Below are 25,589 nucleotides of genomic sequence, written 5' to 3'. Positions count from 1 at the left end.
TTTCTTTTTTAAAAATTAGCTTTATTTTCAGAATTCACATATGACAGAAGTTACATAGCCACTCAAAGGCCTGTGTGTCTGCTGGCAGATCTGGGCACAGAGGTATTTTCACAGACAAAGCTCAAAAGCTCCTTTTTGTTGCAGGTGAGCGTGTCACCCTTGTCAAGAAAGACTAATGCGAGGATTCTTTTGTGCCCGTTAAGTTGTGCTCCTGAATATACCTAAGCAGAATCTGTCCTCTCCTGTCGATGGTTTGGAGCCATTGCTTCATTCCTTCACGTCCACCCTGGTTTCCCCAGAATTCCTCATCGACATACAGAGATTGCAAAAGCAGGTTTTGCAAGCATCCTGACTTGAGCACAGTCACAGCTGTCTCAGGAAACCTGACGAAAGAAATTAAAAGTTATGTTTTTTATAGACAGAATCCCATATTCTAAAGTATTAGTGCATGAAGGCTGCATACGAAGCAATCCAACTTCTGCTCCCTGGGATCTATTTCTTTTCTGCCTGATATTTATTGAAGGATTAATTTCATCCTACCCCAAATCTCTAAATTTCTCTTTATTTCTTTCCAGATATTTATATAACTATCTTTACATAAGTTAATATTTTTAGCTGTTAGTCATACCCCCAAGTATTTATATATAAACATAAGTCGGAAACTTGTTGTAGATCCTTTTTACATTGTTTTGTCATATTTTTCATCAATATCTTAGTTTTATTTTTATTTAATTTGATTCCTGCTACTGTCCAAATTCCTGGATCCTCTACAACACTTTCAGTAAACTGTACTTAGGATCGTCTACTGTAATCACAAGGTCATCTGCAAAAGCTTTCAATTTATATGTTTTATTTCCTACCATTATTCCTTTTATTGTATCATCTGCACGTGTCTTTTTTGCCAGGGTTTCTAATACTAATATAAATAATAACGGTGACAGGGCAGGGGACACCCTTACCTTGTCCCCTTCATTATTTTACATTTTTCCATAATCCCGTTGTTCACAATCAGCATAGCTTGTTGTTCTGAATAAATTGCCTCAATACTTTTACCAAAAGCCTCTCCAAAATCCATCATTTCTATCGTTTTCTTCATAAATGCCCATGAAATATTATCAAAGGCCTTTTCTGCGTCTATAAACATTAAAGCGACTTGTTTCTCATTTCTGACCTCCAGATTATTATTTATTAAATAAGAATGGATAGTCACTAAACCATCTCCTGCTCAAAAGGAACAGGGCTGTCCTAGTTTTATCATCAATATTTTGAGCACCATGGAGAGGAAATGTTATTGAATACATACAGCCCACAGGTAATACTCGCCAATGCCCATCTTACCCGTCTATGCCTTGCAGCAGCCTGAAGTTCAGTTTTGCATCTGGATGGCCTGGTCTGCCTGCGTTGTCAATAAATACTAAATGTGAAGGCTTGCTCCTCCGGATCTGTAAAAGAAGAATCAACTTGGCAGTAAGAAGAAAAGAAGAAGAGTTTGGATTTGATATCCCGCTTCATCACTACCCAAAGGAGTCTCAAAGCGGCTAACATTCTCCTTTCCCTTCCTCCCCCACAACAAACACTCTGTGAGGTGAATGGGGCTGAGAGACTTCAGAGAAGTGTGACTAGCCCAAGGTCACCCAGCAGCTGCATGTGGAGGAGCGGAGATGTGACCCCAGTTCACCAGATTATGCGTCTACCGCTCTTAACCACTACACCACACTGGCTCTCAGGACACAGGTACATGAATGTGAACAGTCTGTTACAGAACATTTTGGGAAATGTTGGCATGTTTACCCTACAGCTCAGTGCTATATGGATATTTTTATGTGTGTGGCGATATCCTTCACAAAGCAATTACGCTTACATCACTAAATGCGAAGTGGTCCTTAGCCACAGAAGTCTCTCACTTCCCCCAAGAGACTTTATAGTTCATCTTCTTTCATTCCTATTTTCTTTCATCCAAATGTTTACTTTGACATTTAGGGCCCGGGGAGATGTTTTAGTAAGAAGCAAGAATTCATCGCCAGGCTAGTCCACATATCACCAAGCGTTAGAACAGAAACTCAGTAATGATACAATGGGCAAAGGATATTGGACATAATATACAACTTTCATAGTGGGAGAAATTATGGAGGGAGGATTTAAAATTCACAGCATGCTGCACATTGAAAGAAAATTATATGAAAAACGATGTATCTTTGGTAACTGGCTCCTACTAAACTAGCAAAATGTATAGAACTGCTACAAATATATGTTGGAAGTGTAAAGAGAAGGAAGGCACATTCTACCACATGTGGTGGACGTGCAAGATGATAAAAGCATGTTGGGAAATGATTTACAATGAGTTGAAAAAAATGTTTAAAATAGCTTTTGTGAAAAAAAACAGAAGCTTTTCTATTAGGAATTCTAGGTCCAAAAACACCAAAGGAACAGAAAATACTGTTCATGTACGCTACGACAGCTGTGAGGATGTTATTAGCCCAAAGATGGAAGGAAGATAAAATACCTACAAGAGAAGAATGGCTGATGAAGATGATGGACTATGCTAAAATGGCAAAAATGACCAGGAAGATCAGAGATCAAGAGGACAATAAATTTAATAAAGAATGGCGAAAATTTATAAGTTACTTAAAAGAACACTAGATCCAGGTAGGTAGCCGTGTTGGTTTGATGCAGTCGAAATATATAAAATAATAATAATAAATTGTCCGGTAGCACCTTAGAGACCAACTAAGTTTGTTCTAGGTATAAGCTTTCGTATCTGAAGAAGTGTGCATGCACACGAAAGCTTATAGCAAGAACAAACTTAGTTGGTCTCTAAGGTGCTACTGGACAATTTTTTAAATCTATTTTAAAAGAACACTGTAAACAATTAAAATCATTGGCAGGGTTTTAAAAAAACACTTGCAATGTAACGACAACTATGGTGAGAACTGAGTGTTAAGAAAATATGGAGAACATTATATGATGCAGTTGGAAAAGAATAACTATGGAAACCACAGAGGGGTGAAGGGAAGCCCAGGGATTCAGAGAATCCTTTGTTAGAACAGAAACCAACTCAATTCACAGTGAAGTGGCATACCAAGATATGAACCAAGACCAGCTCGGCAGGATTTTGGCACTTCTCGTGGAGCAGTTCCTGAACACAGGGCTCAGAAGGATCTGGCTGGAAACCACAGCAGTATCGATCCAGGCGGTCGTGGACCTGCAGGAGATGTGGAGGATTCAGAGGCGTAAAAATTCTGTACGGAAGACAAATATTTGTTGGCAGCTGGCGGACAATCTCTAGGTTGTTTGTCCTTGGAGACTGTGTGGTCTACTGGACTGCAGAGTAACCTAGGATCTGGAGCCTAGAATCCGGAGCCTAATCGTAACTGCCCAGATTAGTCACTCATTCAGCCCCACCTATAAAACAAGAATGTCAATGGGAACCAGGCAGAGGGCCTTCTCGGTAGTGGCGCCCACCCTGTGGAAGGCCCTCCCATCAGATGTCAAAGAGATAAACTACTACAGTGGTACCTCGGGTTAAGAACTTCATTCGTTCTGGAGGTCTTTTCTTAACCTGAAACTGTTCTTAACCTGAAGCACCACTTTAGCTAATGTGGCCTCCTGCTGCTGCCGCGCCGCCGCCATGCAATTTGTGTTCTCATCCTGAAGCAAAGTTCTTAACCCGAGTACTATTTCTGGGTTAGCAGAGTCTGTAACCTGAAGCTTCTGTAACCTGAAACATCTGTAACACGGGGTACTACTGTATCTTGCTTTTAGAAGACATCTGAAGGCAGCCCTGTTTAGGGAAGTTTTTAATGACTGGTGTTTTAACGTATTTTTAATTTTTATTGGAAGCCGCCCAGAGTGGCTGGAGAAACCTAGCCAGATGGGCAGGGTATGATGATGATGATGATAGTGATGATGATGATGTGACTGGCAGTAGCATAGCATGGGAGGACCGTGGCCCCGGGTGCCCCAGGACAGGATTCCAAATTGAGGTCGAAGCCGCAGGGAGGCAAGCAGCGAATGGGACGAGCCTTTGGGGCTGGGATGGGGGCACCCTTCCTCATGGCCAGAGAAGGGATGCTCACGCACAGCCTGACCTTGGGCTGGCCAAGAGGGAGGGCGCTGTCGTTGCCCACTGAGGAGGGAGGGGAACTTTCATTCCTCCTCACTGCTATGAGCTGAATAAGGAGCATGAAATCCACTCTCGACTCTGACTATATTTCAGACTCCCTGGATTAGATGCTGGCCGGCGAAAGGACTAGCCACTGTCCAGTCCACCAGGGAAGCGCAACACTTGCTTGGAGCCAGGAACCTACACTACAAACTGGTGATGGGCACCTCTAGATCAGGGGTCGGCAACCTAAGGCCCATGAGCCACAAGCAGGCCACGGGGGTCATTCAACCAGCGCATGAGCCGCCCTCGAACCTAGCCATCCACTCGGCGAGTCCCCGCTCGATGCGCTAAACCGCCACAGTGCAGCATGGGGACTCACTTCCGTGGCGCCAGAAATTGCATCTGCACAGGCGCAGGAACCGAAAATCGCGTCTGTACAGACGTAGGCGCTGGAAATTTTGTCTGCGCAGATGCAGGCACAGGAAATTGTGGACTTGCGCACATGATCTGGCCCACAGAGGGATCTCCACTGGAGTGAACCGGCCCACGCGAGATAAACCTTGCTGATCTCTAGAGGCACACAAGACTGTGAGAGGTTGGCCTACCAGGCTCCTTAGAGCATAGCACATCAACCTTTCCCAGGCCTGGTGTCATATATGATGTCTGATGATGGAAGATGTTGGCTAAAAGAAGGAACAAGGAGCACAGACTGAAGCCCGTGCTTTGTCAGATGGGCCACTTATTTCAGTCACCCTCCACAGCAACAGAAAAAGGCATCAGATTCCAAAGGTGCCAAGTTTCCGATGCCAAGGAAAACATTGGAGCGAGCTCCCGGTTCTTCCTTTCCCCCCAGGTTGAATTCAAGCCAGGGTTACTGTTATGTACTGAGCTGAATCCTAGAATAATAGGATCCAGAATGCAGCAGTCTGATTGGTCAGCAGGAGCCACCCAATCCAGCTCCAGGTGGAAGTGAATCAACAACCTGACTGGCCTGCAGGAGCAGCCAATCAGACTCCTGAATGAAGTGAATCAGCAACCTGATTGGCCTGCAGCAGCAGCCAATCAGGCTTCTGGAGAAAGTGAATCCGCAACCTGATTGGCCTACAGGAGCAGCCCAGAATTAGCCAATCAGCCACCACCCATTCTGAAAAAGCAATTGTCTGGCAAGGTTGGAGGCTGCTGAACAGGCCAGACCATCTTGGCTGTGAGTCCTGGAAGACCTCATCTGGAGTCTCTGACTGACTCCAACTACAAAAGCGGAGGCTGCTGAAAAGACTCTTGGGCTGGGGGTGTTGTTTTGTGGGTTATGTGGGGTGGAGATCAGGAGCCAACTCCTAGGGGCTGAGGTCCCTTTGGCCCCCAATAAAGTATTTGAGGGTCTCCCCCCCCTAAAGTTGATGGGCATTGCCATTCAAAGAGTGGGTGGGTACCACTTCTTGCAATTGGGCTGGGCTTTCCTACCACCCCCCAATATTTTACTCAAGTTGGCACCCTAGGGTGGGGGTCGTTGCTGTCGTCGCTCTCCGTATTCTCCATCTTTATTTCAGATTTTGTTGCGACTCATGCGGAAACGGTTCCGTTTGGTTGCGTATTTTTAAAAAACGCTTCATTTATTATTTGTGACTCCTTTTGCGATGCGGCAGTTCAGTATTTGTTTCATGTTGCAAGCCGCCTCGAGCCTGGTTTGAACTGCACGCTCCAACTTGTGCAGTTTAAGTGAGGCGTTGATTTCTCGGGCGATTTCGTAACATGAGAAAGCACCGTTTGTTCTCTTTTTCACTGTACCGATAAGTCACACCATTTCAGCAGATGGCGCGTTAGTGGAATATCTGAAAGTGTGAGAGTTGGCAGCCGTTTAATGATGGTTCAGATTTCTCGCCTTCTGAGGTTGCCAGGGAAAATACTGATACCTTCCAAGAATTATCCTAGAGCCATCATTACACAGTTGGTGGCATTGAAATTACTGCTCTTGCATCCATCCCTCCATGGTTCTGTATATTGTTCTTAAGATTGGACAGGATGGGGACCGGGGGGAGGTAATATGTATTTTATGTCTCTATCGGGAACATAGGAAGCTGACAACAGAAAGGACTCTGGGTTTTTTTGGGAAAGTACTTTCAAACATTTTCCCAATTCCTTATGTATTTTTTACCTTGGTTTCCACCCCAGCCCCAGTCGAAACGCTGTCTCCCTGTTGCTGGTTGCTCAACAGCGCCTTCCAGTGTCATATTTTAATAACACATTAAAAGGTAAAGGTACCACTGACCTTTAGGTCCAGTTGCGGACAACTCTGGGGTTGTGCGCTCATCTCGCTCTACAGGTCGAGGGAGCCGGCGTTTGTCTGCAGACAGCTTCCGGGTCATGTGGCCAGCATGACTAAGCCGCTTCTGGTGAACCAGAGCAGCGCACGGAAACGCCGTTTACCTTCCCGCCGGAGCGGTACCTATTTATCTACTTGCACTTGACGTGCTTTCAAACTGCTAGGTTGGCAGAGCAGGGACCGAGCAACGGGAGCTCACCCCGCCGCGGGGATTCGAACCGCCAACCTTCTGATCAGCAAGTCCTAGGCTCTGTGGTTTAACCCACAGCGCCACCCGCGTCCCTATAATAACACATTAAAAACATTAGAAATAGGATGTCGTGTGTCCATATATGTTATCAAAACCATTCCTTAACATTAAAAACCAGGAGTGTAAATCTACCCTTGGAGCCAATCTCTCTTACAATGCCTCTGTAAGGTTTTTATTCTTTAAAGACTAAAACCTTGTTCTCCCTTGCATTCCACACTTCACGCAGCTCTTTATCTCTATAACCCTAGTACCTGCCAAAATAAGTATTAAAATACACACACAAGCCAAGCAAACAAAAAAATGTTTGTATCTGGAAGAAGCAAATATGTTGAATAAATTTTGCAATGATGCCAAACTCCAGTTGCTGCATATTAACTGCCCAGATAGCCTGACCATCCCTGTTTACCTCAACGAAACTCGACAGGTTCAATGGGGATTGGGGTCCAAACTAGATGTTAACATAGAAGTTGCATTTAAGAGCATTCCCTTCTGGTTTCAGCAGTGGGAAGTCAGGGGGAGATATTTAACTCTTTCCCTTCTGTCTGCTTTCAGCTCGAAACCTTGCACCCCTTTTCCCAGCCACAAAGTTACAGAGAAAAGCAGAAAGGGATAATTTGGGGCGTGAAAGAAAAATAAGACTATTGGTGTGTTTTGTGCTGCAGTTTTTGGAGGATAAGTTTGTCGAAGCGTGTGTACGCCTGTGCTACACACCTATAGCACAATCTCGTATGGAAACTGGGGCTGTGAGAACTGCCAGATATTTCAAATCAAGTCCTGAAAATAGCATCTGCTTTGTTGTCATTTTAAAAAAATCATCCACAGCACATGACACTCTCTCTCTCTCTCTCTCTCTCTCTCTCTCTCTCTCTCTCTCTCTCTCTCTCTCTCTTTCTCTCTCTCTCTCTGAGATTTTTCTTGGCAATGAACCCTTATTCCTGTGGAGAGCTGTTCACAGAGCAATCGGAATTATATCAGCGACTCAAGGTGTTAAAAAAAAACCATTCAAACCCACAACCAACAGAAATAGTCTCTCTGTGTGCAGTTTAGGATGGATTTCCAACGAGCGCAGCTGGTCTTTGGGAAAACATGTGAAAGAGCCATATATTAAGAGAGCTGCAAATAATAAGATTATGGCGAAGTCTTGTGCTCACATTTAATAATGGAAAAGCTCTCTCATCTTGGTGGGATTTGCAAAGAGTTATAGGAACACAAGCCATCAGGAGAATACGGCTTGGTTCTCTGCATGAGCGAATCTCTACAGGTCAGTGCACTTAAATCAAAATCTCTGCCCAGCATGGCAGAGGAACATCAGAAAATGCCTTATAGTAAGCCAGGCCAGTGGTTCTTCTTCGTCTTCTTGACAAAGTAATAATCTTAAATAAATAAGAATAAAAATGTGCAACCCACCACTGAGACCGCTCCATTGTAATTATCCAACCTCCCAAAATTTCAACACCTCTTGTGATGGTTTGACCCCTTTGCATTTTAACAGTACAAATTCTAGAAACACCCTCCATATCTCTTCAAAATTATTTATCCTGCTTATTCCCCATCTTATCTTAATGTCACGTGTTAATTTATCATTAATAGCTGTATCCTACACCTCCTTATACCATTCTGCCATTTTATATTCTGCTTGCCCCTTCCACTTCCTTGCTATCATAACTTGTGCAGCTGTCAATAAATTTGTGAGCAAAACAGCCAAGTCAAGGCAACCAATGTTGGTGGACTTAAAGATGTTCATTTGTCGCAAATTGATTCTAAAGACTATGCAGTGCAAATTTTAAGTGATTTGGAGCCTTGGTATGGAAGCATCAAGCAGTGTTCTCATAGAAAATTGACACGTGATATTCCAAGGCTTAAAATGAATTTTAAAGCAGAGTTTACAAAACATGTGAATGAATTTACGGCTGTACAGTGGACGCTCGGGTTGCGAACGTGATCCGTGCGGGATGCACATTCACAACGCGCATTTGCGCGGGTTGCGATTTGGTGCTTCTGTGCATGTGCCAAGCGCAGTTTAGTGCTTCTGTGCATGCGCAATCGCCGAAACTCAGAAGTAACCCATGTCACTACTTCCGGGTTTCGGTGGTCCGTAACCTGAAAAAACGCAACCTGAAGCGTCTTTAACCCGAGGTATAAGGAGCACCATTGAGTCTCTTATCATGACTTGGCAGTTGCACTGTTCAGGAAAAGGAAGGAAGGAAGGAAGGAAGGAAGGAAGGAAGGAAGGAAGGAAGGAAGGAAGGTTGCTCCACCACCAGGTTTACCTGCAGGAGAAAGTCAAAAAGGGCCAGCTTGGCCCATTCCGAATGCAGGACGGTCAAACATCGTCCCTTCCCAAGAGTTGTTCTGGAATCTTCCATGCCACACCGTTGCCTCAGTAGCTCCTGGTACTGCTGCCACCCTAGAGCAAAGGAGTTCTGGTCATTCCCGGGATCATTCAGATGTTGTATGTCGGGGGCCCACCATACAATGGGTCTGGCGGCACCGTCGGTGTATTTGTAAGGGAGCAGGGGACCGCCAAACTTCCTGGCCACCGCAGGCAGGCTCCGGTGGAGCCCCAAAACTCTGTCCAAGTGGAAAGCTAGAACCTCATAGAGGTCGGTGGGCCTTTTGATTACTCCGCACAGCCCCTCAGAACAGAGTCTTTTGGTGTTGTGGGAAATGGCGTCTTGGCTGGGCGAAAGGCCGACCCGGAGTATTTGCCCATGGGCAGGGATTCGGTCTTTGCTCACAACTGTCCCATTGGCAAGGAGTTTCATCTTCTCCACATCGTCCGGCGTAAACCACGGAAGGGCATTTTCGCCCAACCTCAGACTGCCCTCTCGTCTTCCAGAAACGCCGTTGGGTTGGGGCTCCTTGCACCACTGCGATTTCTGCAGCTCCTCTGCATCTCTGGCCCAAAACGGAGATGGTTCTGGGTTCTGAGAGCGAGAGTTTTCCATCGGTCTCCCAAGGCCTGCCGTGCCGCGGAACGACTTTCCGCCTGAGGTGATGGCTTTGATGACACCTGAGTGTTGATGTTTGGCGCCAGCTGCCTGCGCATCGGCCTTACATTGTTCCTGAGGAGAAGTCTGTGGGCCTGTGGATGCATTCTTGAGATATAAAAGAGCTCCAAGCTCCGCATCTCGGAAAGGATGAGAGGATGGGGCCGACTCCCTCTGACCCGCCATTTTCTTTGTGCTCAGATCTTCGCTGGCAAAAGCGGCATCAATCTTTCTCATGTTTTTCTGGCCAGTCCTGAAGGGATAGGCTTGGCGCCGGATTTCTCTGCTGCATTCGGAGCTTTTTGCTGCGACATTATGTTTCTTAACCTGCCCCTTTGATTTTAAACCCCTAAGATTTCGCCCTCCCTGGCTCTTCTGCTTGCGGGCTGAGCTGGGGTTTGGCAGAGTCTGTCTTCCCTGATGCCTGGGCCATTCCCGGTGGCTTTGACGCCAAGCCTGCCAGGCAATGGGGACAGTAGAGGATGCCCACAAATGCTTTGGACGGGCAGCTTTTCCTTGAGGCTCATTCCCAGGCAGGTATTGGAAATTGGACTTCTTGTAGCTGTTCAGGGATGTCGAAGAGAAACTAGTAAGAGCCACCACAGACAAGGCGAGCAAGAAGCAGAAACCAGTCACAGGAGATTTCTTTAGCCTCATTCGATACCATGTTCTTTGGGCCTGAGGAATTTGAATAAGAAAAAGAGTGATTTTTCATAATATAGACATGGAAGCACAGGAACGATTGCAGAAGAGGGGTATAAAATTTACAGCTTGCTATGGTCTAAGAGAAAATTACAGTCGTGCCTTGGATCCCGAATGCCTTGGTGCTTGGACGTTTTGGCTCCTGAATGCCACAAACCCAGAAGTGAGTGTTTGCGAATGTTCTTCGGAACCCAAACGTCCCAAATGTTATTTGGAACCAAGCTTCCTCACTTTGGTGAATAGATGGAAGCAGGGATCTAAGGAGAATGATTCTCGCTTCATATTTCTGTACAAGTGTAGAGATGTATCCTCCAACATTTCTCTGATGAAAAGAATAATAATAATAATAATAGGTAAAAAGGTAAAGGACCCCTGGATGGTTAAGTCCAGTCAAAGGCGACTATGGGGTTGCACTGTGACGGAAACCAGAGCACATGGAAACGCCATTTACCTTCCCGTTGCAGCGGTACCTACTTATCTACTTGCACTGGTGTGCTTTCGAACTGCTAGTTGGCTGGAGCTGGGACAGAGCAACGTCACCTCATCGCAGGGATTCGAACAGCTGACCTTCTGACGAAGAGGCTCAGCGGTTCAGACCACAGCGACACCCGTGTCAATAATAATAATAATAATAATATAATGGAAACTGTGAGAAGGATCTGAATTCTGATAGCACAGAACTGGAAGATTGGAGAAATACCATCAAAGGAACAATGGGAAAAGAAGCTGATGAACTATACAGAGTTGGCAAAGTTAACAGATAAACTGTGTAAAAAAGATAATAGTGACTTTGAGAAAGAATGGGAACTTTTTACATCATATTTGCAGAAACAAAAAAATAATAATAGAGTCATTGGCAGGATTTAAATAAACATTTGCAATTGTATTTATAAAAAACAAGAAACCTAATAGTATGACAATATAGAAGTATATATAAACAGCAGGATGCAATATGAGATGTAATAAACCAGGGATGGAAGTTGAGGGAAGTCAGCAGGGAAGGGGAAAATTTGAATGCAATGTAATGACTATAGGTATTGAGGGGGTTTTTAAAAAACAAAACCCAACCCAATAAAAATTATTTAAAAAAGAAAGAAAAGAAATGACACCTACAGGACATATGCTATGAGCAGTTTCGAAAGAAAGAAAGAAAGAAAGAAAGAAAGAAAGAAAGAAAGAAAGAAAGAAAGAAAAGAAACTGTGAGAAGGATCAGGAACATACCAGAGAGTAAATTCTATTGAACTCAGTGTGACTTAGTTCTGAGTAAAACTGCTTAGGATTGCAGTGTAAGGCTGCACAATCTTTACCCAGTTACCTGGGAGTAAGCTCCATTGAATACAGTGGTACCTCGGGTTACATACGCTTCAGGTTACAGATCCTTCAGGTTACAGACTCCGCTAACCCAGAAATATTACCTCGGGTTAAGTACTTTGCTTCAGGATGAGAACAGAAATTGTGCTCTGGCGGCGCAGCAGGAGGAAGAGGCCCCATTAGCTAAAGAGGTGCTTCAGGTTAAGAACAGTTTCAGGTTAAGAACAGACCTCCAGAACGAATTGAGTACTTAACTCGAGGTACCACTGTACAGTGGGAGTTACGTCTCAGTAGAAAGCGTGAGGCTCCATTTACAATAAAGGAATAAACACTCAATTTGTTTCCTAAGAAATAGCTGGCTGCTGAAGCATTGAGACTAAAGAATTTAAAGCGGATTGGTGACTTTTTGGTGAGGGGACCTGCAGTTCATACTAGCCTGTGTCTCCAGAGTAGTTTCTCATGGCAATCAGCACATCTGTTCCGCTGTGTCTATTCTTCGACTGTAACTTGCTTCTCGTTCCTTTGTGTGCTGGTTTGTGGGGGCATAATACTAGAAAGGCAGGTTAAAATAAATGAAAATTACAAGCAGAAAATTACAAGTTAAAGCTATGGTTTTCCCAGTAGTGATGTATGGAAGTGAGAGCTGGACCATAAAGAAGGCTGACCGCCGAAGAATTGATGCTTTTGAATTATGGTGCTGGAGGAGACTCTTGAGAGTCCCATGGACTGCAAGAAGATCAAACCTCTCCATACTGAAGGAAATCAACCCTGAGTGCTCACTGGAAGGACAGATTGTGAAGCTGAGGCTCCAGTACTTTGGCCACCTCATGAGAAGAGAAGACTCCCTGGAGAAGACCCTGATGTTGGGAAAGATGGAGGGCACAAGGAGAAGGGGACGGCAGAGGACGAGATGGTTGGATAGTGTTTTCAAGGTTACCAGCATGAGTTTGACCAAACTGCGGGAGGCAGTGGAGGACAGAGGTGCCTGGCGTTCTCTGGTCCATGGGGTCACGAAGAGTCGGACACGACTAAACGACTAAACAACAACAACAACACAAGCAGGCTCACTTCCATTCTGGGGGCAAGCCGGATTAAAGTTGGTGGGGAAAGGCCCCAGGATAGTAGTCATTCTGGAAGACTCTGGAACGCAATGGTACCACAAAGCAGATTTTTATGTGATGTCGCAGCCACCCTTAAAGCCCATCTTTTGAGCGTGCACCTTGTTACCGGAACGTGCACAGCAGCCTCTTGCACAAGAGATAATCACTGCCATCCTGGCTGTTAAGTTGTGGGTGAACATATCAGACGACACAGTGATTCTTCAAACAGCTCTTGTTTATTCACAGACCCAGAACAGAACTGAAGGGTTCAGCCAGCCTGCTTATATAGAGCTCCACTACAATGCAACAGTAACCACTTTCTGTAACTATCCAATCACTGAACGTCACTTTCAATTCCTTATTTGCATTTGTATGAAAACTATCTACAGTATCCCCCTGCTAGCCCAGGGTGAGAACTTCAGTACATAACACTGGCAAATGGGTGCCATGGACAATAGCAGACCATCCAAGAATGGATTGTGCTCTTGGTCAGGACAAAGAAGTGTGATTACCTGACCGGGAAAACCAGGAATCTGCAAATATTTCCATTGTATCACTTGATGGGTGTTATATATTCAGTGGTCTACGTTTGCCTGAGCTTGAGTCTGGACTAAGGATTCTGAGCTCCTGTGTTCTGATTCGATACATGATGTCCAATCACAGAACATTTCAGAATTTGGGCCTCTGCCATTGGCCCTTAGACTCTGAGTCGTGATTTGCAGCTTAGAAGTTTAGACAGCCAATCGCGTTGGGAGTGGGAGTGGCCCAGGCTTTCAGGAATGTATATAAGCAGTTGCTTTGCCCGTTTCCCAGTTATGTAGTTCGATATAGGTTCTGGCTGTCATCGCTGTGTCTTGCCTTGTGGGAACCCACCTACATTTCAATGGGTGTGAGGTGGAGGGCAAGGGATAGATGGGGGCAAACCTGATTAGCCGGTTTCTGCCAGAAAAAAACCCCTCCCTGTTTGTGACATATCTATGATGCTTACTAAGGGTGTTGTGGGTAAAAGGGAAAATTTATAAAAGTAAGAGCAACCTTTTGTTCAGGGCTTCTTCCATGTGGTGGGTGGAAGTCCTGTTGCAACAGTCTTTTGAATAAAGATCAGGCCTACAGGCTGCTGTTTTGCTCCTATATTCTTGGCTGGTGTCTTTGGCGATCCAAGTGAGCCTAAGGATTTTCCTATAACACCTTTAAGCAGACACCACGGCAAAGCTCCAGGAACTGAGCCATCGCAAGCAAACAAACTCCCAGCCTCATTCTTGCGCCTCACAAAGCTTCTCGTGGGCTCCCCAGTCTCCTGGCTGAAAGACTGGATAGAATTTTCTGCCAAAAAAACTCCTAAGCAGTATAATAGCCGAGCAAAGGGACATGACAGAAATCTCTGCATTGAACCTGGATAAAATTTAAGCAAAGCGTCCACATTGGGGGACTCAGACTCCAGCAACGCTACCTGAATGAACTCCAAATGAGGCTCTCTGCCTTTTCTCCATCTGTACCTCTTCCTCCTCGAAGTCCCTTCCTTATTATTATAATAATACATTCTATCCAGGACCTTTGCTGCAAGCTTGGTCTCGCATCGCGGAAAACAGAACCAACATAAATTGTGAGGAGATGCCAGAAATCTGTTATTAATTTCCTTGTCTGCTCCTGCTCTGATCTCTTCAGAGGCAGCGAACATCCTCTTCTTGATGCATTCCAGCGCCTGCCTCTCTCTCTCTCTCCCTTCTAAAGAAAGTGATTGACAAGATCGTTCCCTGTCCTGGTTAAATGCCGTGATGATGGAACAAAAAAGAATAGATATATGACTCCTGGTTGGTGTGTGTGTGTGTGTGTGTGTGTGTGTGTGTGTGAAGGCTGGAAACGCAGAAAAGTACAGCAGAGAAATTACTGTAGGGTGGCCACTTAATGCTTTGCGGGGGGAGGAAATGCATCACTTTAAATAAATTTTAAAAGAGGGTACAGAGTTACTTTTTTATGCAGAGTAGGTTAACTATCCGAGGGACGCAGATGGCGCTGTGGGTTAAACCATAGAGCCTAGGACTTGCCGATCAGAAGGTCAGCAGTTCGAATCCCTGCAATGGGGTGAGCTCCCATTGCTCAGTCCCTGCTCCTGCCAACCTAGCAGTTTGAAAGCACGTAAAAGTGCAAGTAGATAAATAGGTACTGCTCCGGCGGGAAGGTAAATAGTGTTTCCGTGCGCTGCTCTGGTTGCGCCAGAAGCGGCTTAGTCATGCTGGTCACGTGACCCGGAAGCTGTACGCCGGCTCCCTCGGCCAATAAAGCGAGATGAGTGCCGCAACCCCAGAGTCGGTCACGACTGGACCTAATGGTCAGGGCTCCCTTTACCTTTAGGTTAACTGTCCAGGTGTTGACTATTGGTGGGCAACATCTAGGCTTCTGGTCTCCCTTCTTACAGTTTTTTTAAAAATCTTTTATCTTACAGGGTTTTTAAATCTTTAAATCAGACTCGGAGGAGACATCCCTTTGAACAGAGGATGCCTTCAAACAGAAGTCTGTCCCCTCTAAAGTAAGGCACATGGTCATCCTAAATTAATGGAACAGCTACTCTTTAGCAGATCTACTAGGAGCAAATGTTTTCAGCCTGCTGCTTTATGCTACAGACTCCAGCTCCCCAACCTTATACAGTGGTACCTCAGGTTAAGAACTTAATTCATTCTGGAGGTCCATTCTTAACCTGAAACTGTTCTTAACCTGAGGTACCACTTTAGCTAATGGGGCCTCCTGCTGCTGCCGCCCCACCACCGTTCGATTTCTGTTCTCATCCTGAAGCAAAGTTCTTAACCCGAGGTACTATTTCTGGGTTAGCGGAGTTTGTAACATGAAGCGTCTGTAACCTGAAGCGTCTGTAACCCGAGGCACCACTGTACTGTACTCAACATTAAGGTCTCACAACAAATGTAACTGATTTGTAAGAAATACAGTTGTACCTTGGTTTTCAAACAGCTTAGTTCTCGAACATTTTGGCTCCCAAATGCCACAAACCCGGAAGTGATTGTTCCAGTTAGCGGACTATTTTTGGAAGCCAAATGTCTGAGGGGGCTTCTGATTGGCTGCAGGAGCTTCCTGCAGCCAATCGGAAGCCAGGCTTTGGTTTCCGAAATTTTTAGGACGTCAAAAGGACTTCCGAAACAGATTCTGTTCGGCATCCAAGGTACGACTGTACTGTACAACCAGAAAAAAAGAGACAAGGCATGTACTTTTGTAAACCAAGAAAATCTCTAATAAAAATATTTAAATAAAAAGAAAATAAAAAAAGAAAACTGTTTGCAGCTTCCAAGCACAAAATATTGCTTTCTGGTTTGTGTCCCCTGGCTTTGGCGAGTTTTGGCTTGAATCCCTTCTGCTCTAGGCTGTTCACCATCAACAAAACGCAATCTCCCGTTCCCTCTCCCCTTTCACAAATGAAAGATGATATCTTAAAATTAAATGCCTTGTGTTGATTCTGGCACCCAATATCAAAAGCCTAAAGCGGCTTAGCGGTTGTGAAGAAGATGGTGTGGAGATTGGGGGTTGGGGAGGAGACGACCCACAACTGCCTTGCTTCTGCAAGCAACATGCTAAACATTTCCCCACTAAAACGCCTGCCTGCGTCAGCTCCACACTGACAAAGGAGAGAGGCGTTTTTATTTTATGGCTGAAATTCAGCCCAGTGCCAAACCCATACATACGGTTTTGATTGCTTGCATGTATACAGGAGAGGTGGGACAACATGTTTCCCCTTGGAAGTTAGGAACATCCCTTGGAAACGGAGAATAGCGCTGCATGCATTGCTTGCAGAACACCCCAGATTCAATTCCTGGCATCTCCAGTTAAAAGGATCTGGTTGAAGCGGGGGATGGGCAAATCCATCAATATCAGTTTTTCTGGGTTGCTGGTTTCCCTAGACTTAGGTCCAGTTCCACACATTTCCACATCAATTTGCAGGTTGCTCTTTCTAAAACCTCGTGAAACTTCTCCAGCACTTTAGCACAAATTTCCCCTCATATCCACAGGTTTGCATGCAATTTGGACAGAAAGTGGTTTGTTTGTTTTTTGCATGCTGTTTTCACTAATTTATGCATCCTGATGCCCATTTCCCCCTACTATATTCTTCTTGTAGCCGAGTAAGATTGTCTTCCATAAACACAGTCTTAAAAGTGAGTCCGTAAGTGACTGTGGAGGCCAATTCTGGATGCACACGTCCTTCCACAGTGGGGACATAGGTTTCCAGGCAGGAGTTGATCACGGTGAGGATTTGCCAAGCGTGCCTTCCTCTTAGCATATTTCTCCATTTTGTCCTGAGTTTGAGTGTCTTCAAAGTCCACGACACCTTTGGAAAAGGCTGTTCTTCAACTGGAGCGCTTGCAGACCAGTGTTTCCCAGTTGTCAGTGTTTCTACTACTTTTTTAAGATTTGCCTTGAGAGAGTCTTTCAGCTTCTTTTGTTGACCACCAACTTTACGCTTTCCATTGTTAAGTTCAGAGTAGTTGCTTTGGCAAACAATAATCAGGCATCCGCACAACATGACCAGTCTAATGAAGTTGATGTTGAAGAATCATTGCTTCGACACTGGTGATCTTTGCTTCTTCCAGTACACTGGAATTAGTTTACCTGTCTTCCCAAGTGCTATATACACATTGCTTGTCTGGAAAACAGCATTGCAAAACTTGGGGAAGTGTGATTTTTGAAGAGCGGCCAAGTTTTGCTTTGTGTATTGATTCAGAAAGTGTAAATTTGCCTTTAAATGAGGACTGCTTCTAATCTGTTGGTGATCCTGAGGTGGGAGGCCTGTCAGATGGGAATTCACTGAATGAATTTCCTTTACTTATAAAGGTAAAAAACAGAGGTGTGTAGAACCAATGAAAGCTTATGCCTTTGTGGGGAGATATGAAAAAGACTTTGGTGATATTCTGGGAATTCAGCACAGAGGAGAAGAAGTGCTAATTGGCAGTTGAATATGTATGCATACTCCATCCCTTTCCCCACTTCCATGGCCCCAGACATTGGCAAGCCACGCTATGCCACTGGCTCCAAGTTGTCTCTTGTCAAATGTTGGCGCAATTACTTGGCTAAGGAAAGAGAAAAGCAAATGTGGGGCAGAAGCATAGCTGTCAAGCGTCCCTTATTTGGCGAGACAGTCCATTATCCAGGCTCCATGTCCCGCTGCTGTCCCTTATTGATGATGTCCCTTAAATTTCCCAGGTTTCAAACGAAGCAGCTCCTCTCCCTCCCTCCTTGCCGGCCAGGGAGGAGGGAGGCTCCAACTGTGTTGCTTGACTGCGTTGCTCACCCAATAAGAAGTCTAAGAATGACTGGGGGGGGTAGAGCTTGCATGCCTTGTGCTGATCAAATCGGCTGCTTTGCTTGGGGACTCGCCTTTGCTCAGCGCTTCCCAGCGGAGAGGTGACAGTGGTATTCCTTGAGGCTTGAGGCTTTGTTTGGCTGCTTGCTGGGCTTTCTGCCTTTGGTTCAGAGGGGCTCAGAAGTTGAACATACCTGTGATTGAAATATCCCTTATTTTGGCTGCTAATCCCTTATTTTCAAATCTGTAAGTTGACAGCTATGGGCAGAAGAGGGTGGGAGAGACAGAGGAAACTATTCCTTCCAGAGAAGGAAGCTGTTATTTAAAAGCACAGTAGCCCAGAAAACACTCCACAGTTATTTGCACCCAGACTGACACTGTAGTTGCTTTTTTGCTGAGATGGGGGCGTTGCCACGAATTAGGCCTTGCGAAAGAAGTCAGAATGCAATGAGCTGGCAATGATGTTGTCTGGATTCTCCATCAGCAGAGGCTGACTGAAGTCGGAACAATTCTAGGCTGAACATCTCGTACAGAAGGAACCACAGTCTTGTTTTATATTTTTCTTTCTTAATGGGATTACCAGCTCTGACTCCCAATGGCTTCAAAAGCTGTTGTGTGCCTCCTCAGATTTTGCAAAGCCGTTCTTAATCATTTGTTTTTCTGAAGGGGAAAAAAATGCTTTACATATTAAAAAACCAACCCTCTATTTTCACACCGCATACAAAACCGCAAAACACAGATTTTCAGTTTCTTCAAGATTTGCAGTGTGCTAGTTTGTTCCTCATAGGGGACAGCATCGGGTTCCATTGAAGGCATGCAACTCAGCAGATATAGTCTCCATTTTCTTTTCCCCAAGGAATGCATAATGTGAATTCTTTAGATTCCAAGATAGCCAGATGAAAGGAGTGGAATTAAGAGTGGGGATCCCTGCAAGTCGCCTGGAGTTTACTTTTTGTACAAAAATGAAAAGGAAAAAAAGCAACTATAATAAATAATCATCCTCAAAGGAGACTCTCCCCCCCCCCCAAAGCAAAATAATTTTCACTTGTTCTGAGACCTACATTTCTGCTGCCATTGAGAGAAAAGAACAGCAAAAAGCCAACACACATATGCTAAAAATCACCACTCATGCAAAGGAGAGTAACCTCTCCAATTCAGCTGTGTACATTGGCCACGATCCCAAAGTCCGCGCGAACGCAGGTTTCCTTCATGGTCTTCCCTGGCCCAGTTCCTGGCCTGGCTGACTTGCTCCCGCAAGTCAACAAGCCACTTTTTCAGACACCCAAGAGGTTAAAAAGTGGGTTGTGGGTTTGCCAGTTTGCTGAAGTGACCTGAATTGGGAGTCGCTGCCACTGCGGAAACATGAGAGAAAGGCCCAAGTGCACAGGGATCTCTGCCGCCACCGTTTCTGCATGACATCAGCAAGGGTTTTTCAGCTGCAGGCATGAAGTGTGAGTGGAACCAGCCCTATCATTTGAGACTGTGGGCAATTGTAATCATAACAGAATGTTTTGAGCAGCCAAGTTTTTTCTGCTGCTGACGAACGACAAGGAGTGAAGACGAGCACCATCCTATGGGAAACAAAAGGCTCATAGGTAGGGGGGTATCACAGAGATAGAAGAGGCACCCCACTTTCTGGGTAACAGCCACAATGCCACGAGAATGAGCAAGGTAAGTCCTACCCCACTCAGCAGTGGTTCTTGCCAGCCATGTGGCCCAATTGGTGGGTGGGTGACTCAAATACACAATGGATGAATGAAGCACTTTGCGCACATACGGTATACTGTACTACAAAGATCAGATGCACCAAAATAGCACATCCAGTTGCCTAAATGGATGTGGTGCAGATTTGCCTGGAAAGACTTAGGTTAGTCGCTTCCTTAAGCAATGGAGAAAGTTGCCATGTTGCACGCTGAAAGAAAACTATATGAAAATGATGTACCATTCGTATTTGACTCCTAGTAAGTTAGCAAAATTAAAAGACGCCTGCTTCTTGGGAGAAAAACAATGACAAATCTAGACCACATCTTAAAAAGCAGAGACAAAGGTCCGTATAGCTGAAGCTATGGTTTTCCCAGTAGTGATGTATGGAAGTGAGAGGTGGACCACGAAGAAGGCTGATTGCCAAAGAATTGATGCTTTTGAATTATGGTGCTGGAGGAGACTTGAGAGTCCCATGGACTGCAAGAAGATCAAACCTCTCCATTCTGAAGGAAACCAGCCCTGAGTGCTCACTGGAAGGACAGATCGTGAAGCTGAGGCTCCAATACTTTGGCCACCTCATGAGAAGAGAAGACTCCCTGGAAAAGGCCCTGATGTTGGGAAAGATGGAGGGCACAAGGAGAAGGGGACGACAGAGGACGAGTTGGTTGGACAGTGTTCTCGAAGCTACCAGCATGAGTTTGACCAAACTGTGGGAGGCAGTGGAAGACAGGAGTGCCTGGCGTGCTCTGGGCCATGGAGTCACGAAGAGTCGGACACGACTAAACGACTAAACAACAACAACAACAACAACGAAGTTAGCAAAAATGTGTAAGACAAGTACAGCTACCTGCTGGAAATGTAAAGAAAAAGAAGGTACCTTTTATCATATGTGGTGGTCGTGTAAAGTAATAAAAGCATTATGGGAAATGATATATAATGAATTGGGGGTATGTGTTTAAAATAACTTTTGTAAAAATAAAAAAAAAACCCAGAAGCTTTTTATTTAGGAATTGTAGGTACCGACATCTCAAAGGAGCAGAAAAGACCTTTTTATGTATGTGACAACAGCTACTAGCCCAGAGATGGAAAGAGAACAAAGTCCCGAGCAGAGAAGAATGGCAAACCAAGCTGTTGGAGTATGCCGAAATGGCAAAACTGCTCAGGAACCAAGAAAACAAAAACTTTAAGAAAGAATGGGGAGATTTTATAATGTACTGTATTTTTCGCTCTATAAGACACACCAGACCACAAGACGCACCTAGTTTTTGGAGGAGGAAAACAAGAAAAAAAATATTCTGAATCTCAGAAGCCAGAACAGCAAGAGGGATCGCTGTGCAGTGAAAGCAGCAATCCCTCTTGCTGTTCTGGCTTCTGTGATAGCTGTGCAGCCTGCATTCGCTCCATAAGACACACACACATTTCCCCTTACTTTTTAGGAGGGAAAAAGTGGGTCTTATAGAGCAAAAAATACGGTATTTAGGAGACCACTGAAAGCAGATGAAAACATTACCAGGATTTTAATAACACTTGTAATGTAACAAATACTGTGGACAATATGAATACATACAAAATATGGATTATGAAATAATATGCAGTTGAAAACGTTGACAATAAGACCCATGAAGGTGATGGGGGGGGGGGAAGGCTAGAGATTCAGAGAAATCTCTAAATGTGGATATTTATTTGGTATTGTTATAACTCTATGCTTGTTAAATCAAATAAAAAATATTTTTTAAAACAACAACAACCGCAAAGGAGAAAGAACCATCCGTTGCACAATTGACAACTCTGGGATGGCTCTATGCAAGAGTGCAAAGCTCCCTTTAATATGCAGACGACATGTCTGCATCAGTGCTCAAATGTGCAACCTTGCACATATTTTTGAAAGCACTACAGCTCTCTCAGAGAAAGGGGGGGGCAGGCTCAGCATTCTTGTCCTCCAAGAGCCATTACTGCTAAAACAATTCCCTTCTCGCTATCTTGCTAACATCTAGCGTCAGGAATCGGTAGGAATCCTTGCCGTGAGTGTTGTGTTGAGGACTGGAAAGTTGAGATCCTGGCTGGTAGGTGTGGAGGGAAAGAATTGGCTCTCTGCTTGACTTCCCGGACAAGGATTCCTAGAAGTTATACTGGAACTAGCTCACATGGTAATGCCGAGAATGTCAGTTGGCTCAAGGAAATAGTCACAGAAACTCTCCGAAGGAGACTTCCATCTTTCCTTTAAAAACAAATCAACTTCATGAACTTTTGTGGAAGGGAGGAGGATGGTTAACTGATGCTTTCATTGCAATACTTGGCACTGGAAATCAACTCATCCTCAAATGCCTGAAGGCACGAAGGATGGAAATATTTGCGCATGGGCAGAATCTTGGGACAGCATCCTAAAAAGCAGAGACATCACCTTGCCAACAAAGGTCCGTATAGTTAAAGCTATGGTCTTCCCAATAGTGATGTATGGAAGTGACAGCTGGACCATAAAGAAGGCTGATCGCCGAAGAATTGATGCTTTTGAATTATGGTGCTAGAGGAGTATTTTCCATCGTTAGGTTTTTACCTCTTATCTTCAGTACATTTTATTTTATTTTATTGCTATGGCTAGCGGCTGGTGCAAATAAAGATTCTTCTGATTCAAGCTCTCGAGGTTTCAAACAGAGGTCTTTCTCTGCCTTCCCTGGAGAAGTCAGAGATGGAATTTCCGACCTTTCGCATTCCATGCAGTATTATTATTACTACCACATATTAAATTTCTATACCTGTAGATCGCAGGGTGGTTCATAACCATGGCCTGACATCTCTTCTCAACAGGCCATCCTGGTTTAGTCCACCTTTCCCCCAAAGTAAGGTCCAAACCAAGCTGAACAACAGTTTTCATTGCCGTCCAGGATAATAAGACCACATTCCCACATGACGCCTGCTGTGCAACTGAACATATAAGAGGCTCCCAATTTGCTTTCCCTCAGCTGACTTGCCACTCAGTTGCTGGCCGCGGGGCCAGGATGGCACCTGTCACAAATCCTAAAACTCATCCGTCTTGTATCGGTCAGCCGTAGATGAGGCACAACTTGTTTTCTTACAGTTCCCCCAGGGTGGGAGTTAATACCACGAGACACGCGGCCGGCTCCACATCACTGGAACCGAAGCAGGGGAAGGCACACTGGGCAAGTCTGCATTTTGGACAAGGGGAAATCCTCGAAGAGTGGAGAACTGTAACGTGGGAACAAGACCTTTGCAAATCCATTTGTCCCCCTCAAGGACTTTGTAGACTGAAACTACAACTCTAGCGGGGCCGGCCCTGCCATTGGACAGAGTGGGGGGGGCTGTCTGAGGTGGCAGACGCTGAGTGAATGGCGACATCCCTCCATTCCTCCCGATTCCCCTGTTGGCCTCAGGTATACCGTCCCATTGTCAGTAAGATTCCTCTGCCAGGATGGTGGGGTTCTCTCTATGGCCTGGGGTGGCAGGTGGCTCCTTTGGCTCAGGCAGCAAAATTCCTTGAGCTGGCCCTGAACCCCGTATAGTGGTACCTCAGTTTACGAACTTAATCCTTTCCATTAGTCCGTTCTTAAACCAAAACCGTTATTGAACTGAGGTGCGCTTTCCCTGATGAGGCCTCCCGCCGCCGGTGCCCTTCCTCCGTTCAGATTCTGTTCTTAAACCGAGGTAAAGTTTGCAAACTGGGACACTACTTCCAGTTTTGCAGAGTTCGTAAACCAAATCGTTCGTAAACAGGACTGTACTTAAACCGAGGTACCACTGTATTTGGGAGTAAGCAACACTGAACTTCCTAGGACTGCACTACAGTGGTACCTCAGGTTAAGTACTTAATTCGTTCCGGAGGTCTGTTCTTACCCTGAAACTGTTCTTAATCTGAAGCACCACTTTAGCTAATGGGGCCTCCTGCTGCCCCCGCACCACCAGAGCATGATTTCTGTTCTCATCCTGAAGCAAAGTTCTTAACCCGAGGTACTGTTTCTGGGTTAGCAGAGTCTGTAACCTGAAGCATATGTAACCTGAAGAGTCTGTGACCTGTGTACTAGAAACAAAACTCTTACCATGCTGAGATGGACAGTTTTCTTCCTTTTCCTCCCACCTCCTGCCTTCACCTCCGGCAGAAGACCCCGGGCTCGGTTGCCTCTTTTAATTGGTTGCCCGTTAATTTCTCATCGCTCAGCTGGAAGACCCCATACGTCGAACTTCCCAAGAGCCCAGAACATCAGCCGTCAAGATCTCTGGTCTCTCTCCATTTCTCGCTCTCTCTTGGGGTAACTGCAACCAGATGTTACATCTTCAAGGTGCATTCCCAGCCGCCACACTTTGCTGGGATAGTTTGGTTTGCAAGCTGAGCCTCCTCTTACTCATCTTTCAACCAAAAAAAGAGAGGCAGAGGAGGGAGTTGGATTTTCAAAAAATACAGCCTGTGAATCTCTTGCTAAACTTTCCAGGTGCTGCTCTGTTTCGTAGAAGTGTTCAGAGGGACCCTGTGCAAATGGGGGAAAGATGATTCTGAGCCATAGGACAAAATGCTCGCTGAGCAGCCAGCCAACTTAGTTGCTGAGTGTTCAAAGTGTGCCAGGACTGGCAGACTTGTGGGAGGGGGATCAGAGGAAGGGGGGAGGCCTGCTCGCATTGCAGAAGCTCTTTTCACAATAAAAGCCTTCTCGGATTTCTCTTGAAACACTAAAAGCCTGAGCCGCGAGCCTTAGTCCTGGGGGGGAAGCTGGCCAGGCGCTCCTCTTGTACAGAGAAGAGAAGCACACTGCGTCGTTTGTGGGCAAACGGTTCGCCAATGAATACTAGGTTGGACAAAATGCAGAAGACTCGAAGAAGTGGGTCCAGGAGGGAGGCAGTATTGCGCAGTGGTCAAAGCAGCGGTTCCCAGTGTTGGTGGCATTGACCTGGGTGGGTGCTAAGAAGCAAGGAGATCAACAGTTATCTCATTGTGCAGTTATCTTATGGGCAGTATTGTTTGCTTCCTTTTGTTTTCCAGTTGCTGTGTCCAATATATAGCCAGTTCATTATTCCTGTTGTGCCTCCCAGAATTTCTGGTTGCTATGAGCTTCTGTTCATTTTCACCACTGTCATAATTATCCTGTTATCTTTATTATTGCTATAAGCTTGGGAGGGGTGGGGGTTCAAGGCTCCCCTAAATTCTGGGATCTGGGAAAGGGTTCGAATTCAACCAAGTTCTGTGTTAGTTAGGTGAGATGTGTCTAGTATCGCAATTTTTCTGATCTGAGCTGGGAGGGATATGGTCAGTTTGCAAGGGTCAGCAGGCTTGGGAAAGTGGAGTCAGAGCACCATGTGGGTTGACAATTTGAACCCTGGATTGTGGCCGTGGGAGAAGCAAGACCCTCTTGGAGTGTAATGCTGGAAGACCCTCCAGCTCAGGTGGCGTATATGTGTAAATAAACCATATATCATAAAGACACCACAGTCTATGCCATGCCTCATTTCCAACCCTGCCTTGGACCCCTGTACTCTCGCACAACACAGAAATTGGGGTGGCAGGTAACATTATTTTGTAGGAACAGTGTTTTCCCTTTTTTTAAGGCTATGGGTAGGTTTCGTTGATAAAATCAACAACAAAATCGACCCACAGTCTTAAGGGGGGGGAACCATCCCTCAAAGTATACACAAATACAGTGGTACCTCGGGTTACAGACACTTCAGGTTACATACGCTTCAGGTTACAGACTACGCTAACCCAGAAATATTACCTCGGGTTAAGAACTTTGCTTCAGGATGAGAACAGAAATCGTGCTCCGGCGGCGTGGCGGCAACAGGTGGCCCCGTTAGCTAAAGTG

General features: G+C 45.3%; 1 protein-coding gene across 3 annotated transcripts; it reads right to left on the bottom strand.

The window, feature by feature from the left end:
* On the bottom strand, positions 1–24,490 carry GASK1A (golgi associated kinase 1A). 3 transcript variants are annotated; one of them, XM_081882975.1, is made up of 5 exons: positions 23,838–24,486; positions 8,946–10,343; positions 3,080–3,202; positions 1,339–1,442; positions 1–383 (listed from the first exon to the last, which is right to left on the bottom strand). In XM_081882975.1, exons 1-5 carry the CDS (start codon positions 23,838–23,840, stop codon positions 173–175), a joined length of 1,839 nt encoding a protein of 612 aa, XP_081739101.1. In that variant the 5' UTR covers positions 23,841–24,486; the 3' UTR covers positions 1–172. The 3 variants fall into 3 exon arrangements, with proteins under 3 accessions (XP_081739101.1, XP_081739102.1, XP_081739103.1); XM_081882976.1 differs by lacking the exon at positions 23,838–24,486 and adding an exon at positions 12,112–12,195; XM_081882977.1 differs by lacking the exon at positions 3,080–3,202 and having other exon boundaries at positions 23,838–24,490.
* Positions 24,491–25,589: the final 1,099 nt, after the last annotated feature.

The sequence above is a fragment of the Podarcis melisellensis genome, assembly GCF_964234715.1.
Source record: "Podarcis melisellensis genome assembly, chromosome: 12".
NCBI lineage: Eukaryota > Metazoa > Chordata > Lepidosauria > Squamata > Lacertidae > Podarcis > Podarcis melisellensis.
This window is presented reverse-complemented; position numbering and strand designations above follow the sequence as displayed.

Excerpts from the sequence above, each read along its gene's own strand:
- GASK1A (XM_081882975.1), bottom strand. Across the intron at positions 3,203-8,945 it reads TTTTTGACTTTCTCCTGCAG|GTCCACGACCGCCTGGATCG; the intron begins GTAAACCTGGTG and ends CATCTCCTGCAG. Across the intron at positions 384-1,338 it reads CTGCTGCAAGGCATAGACGG|GTTTCCTGAGACAGCTGTGA; the intron begins GTAAGATGGGCA and ends TTCTTTCGTCAG.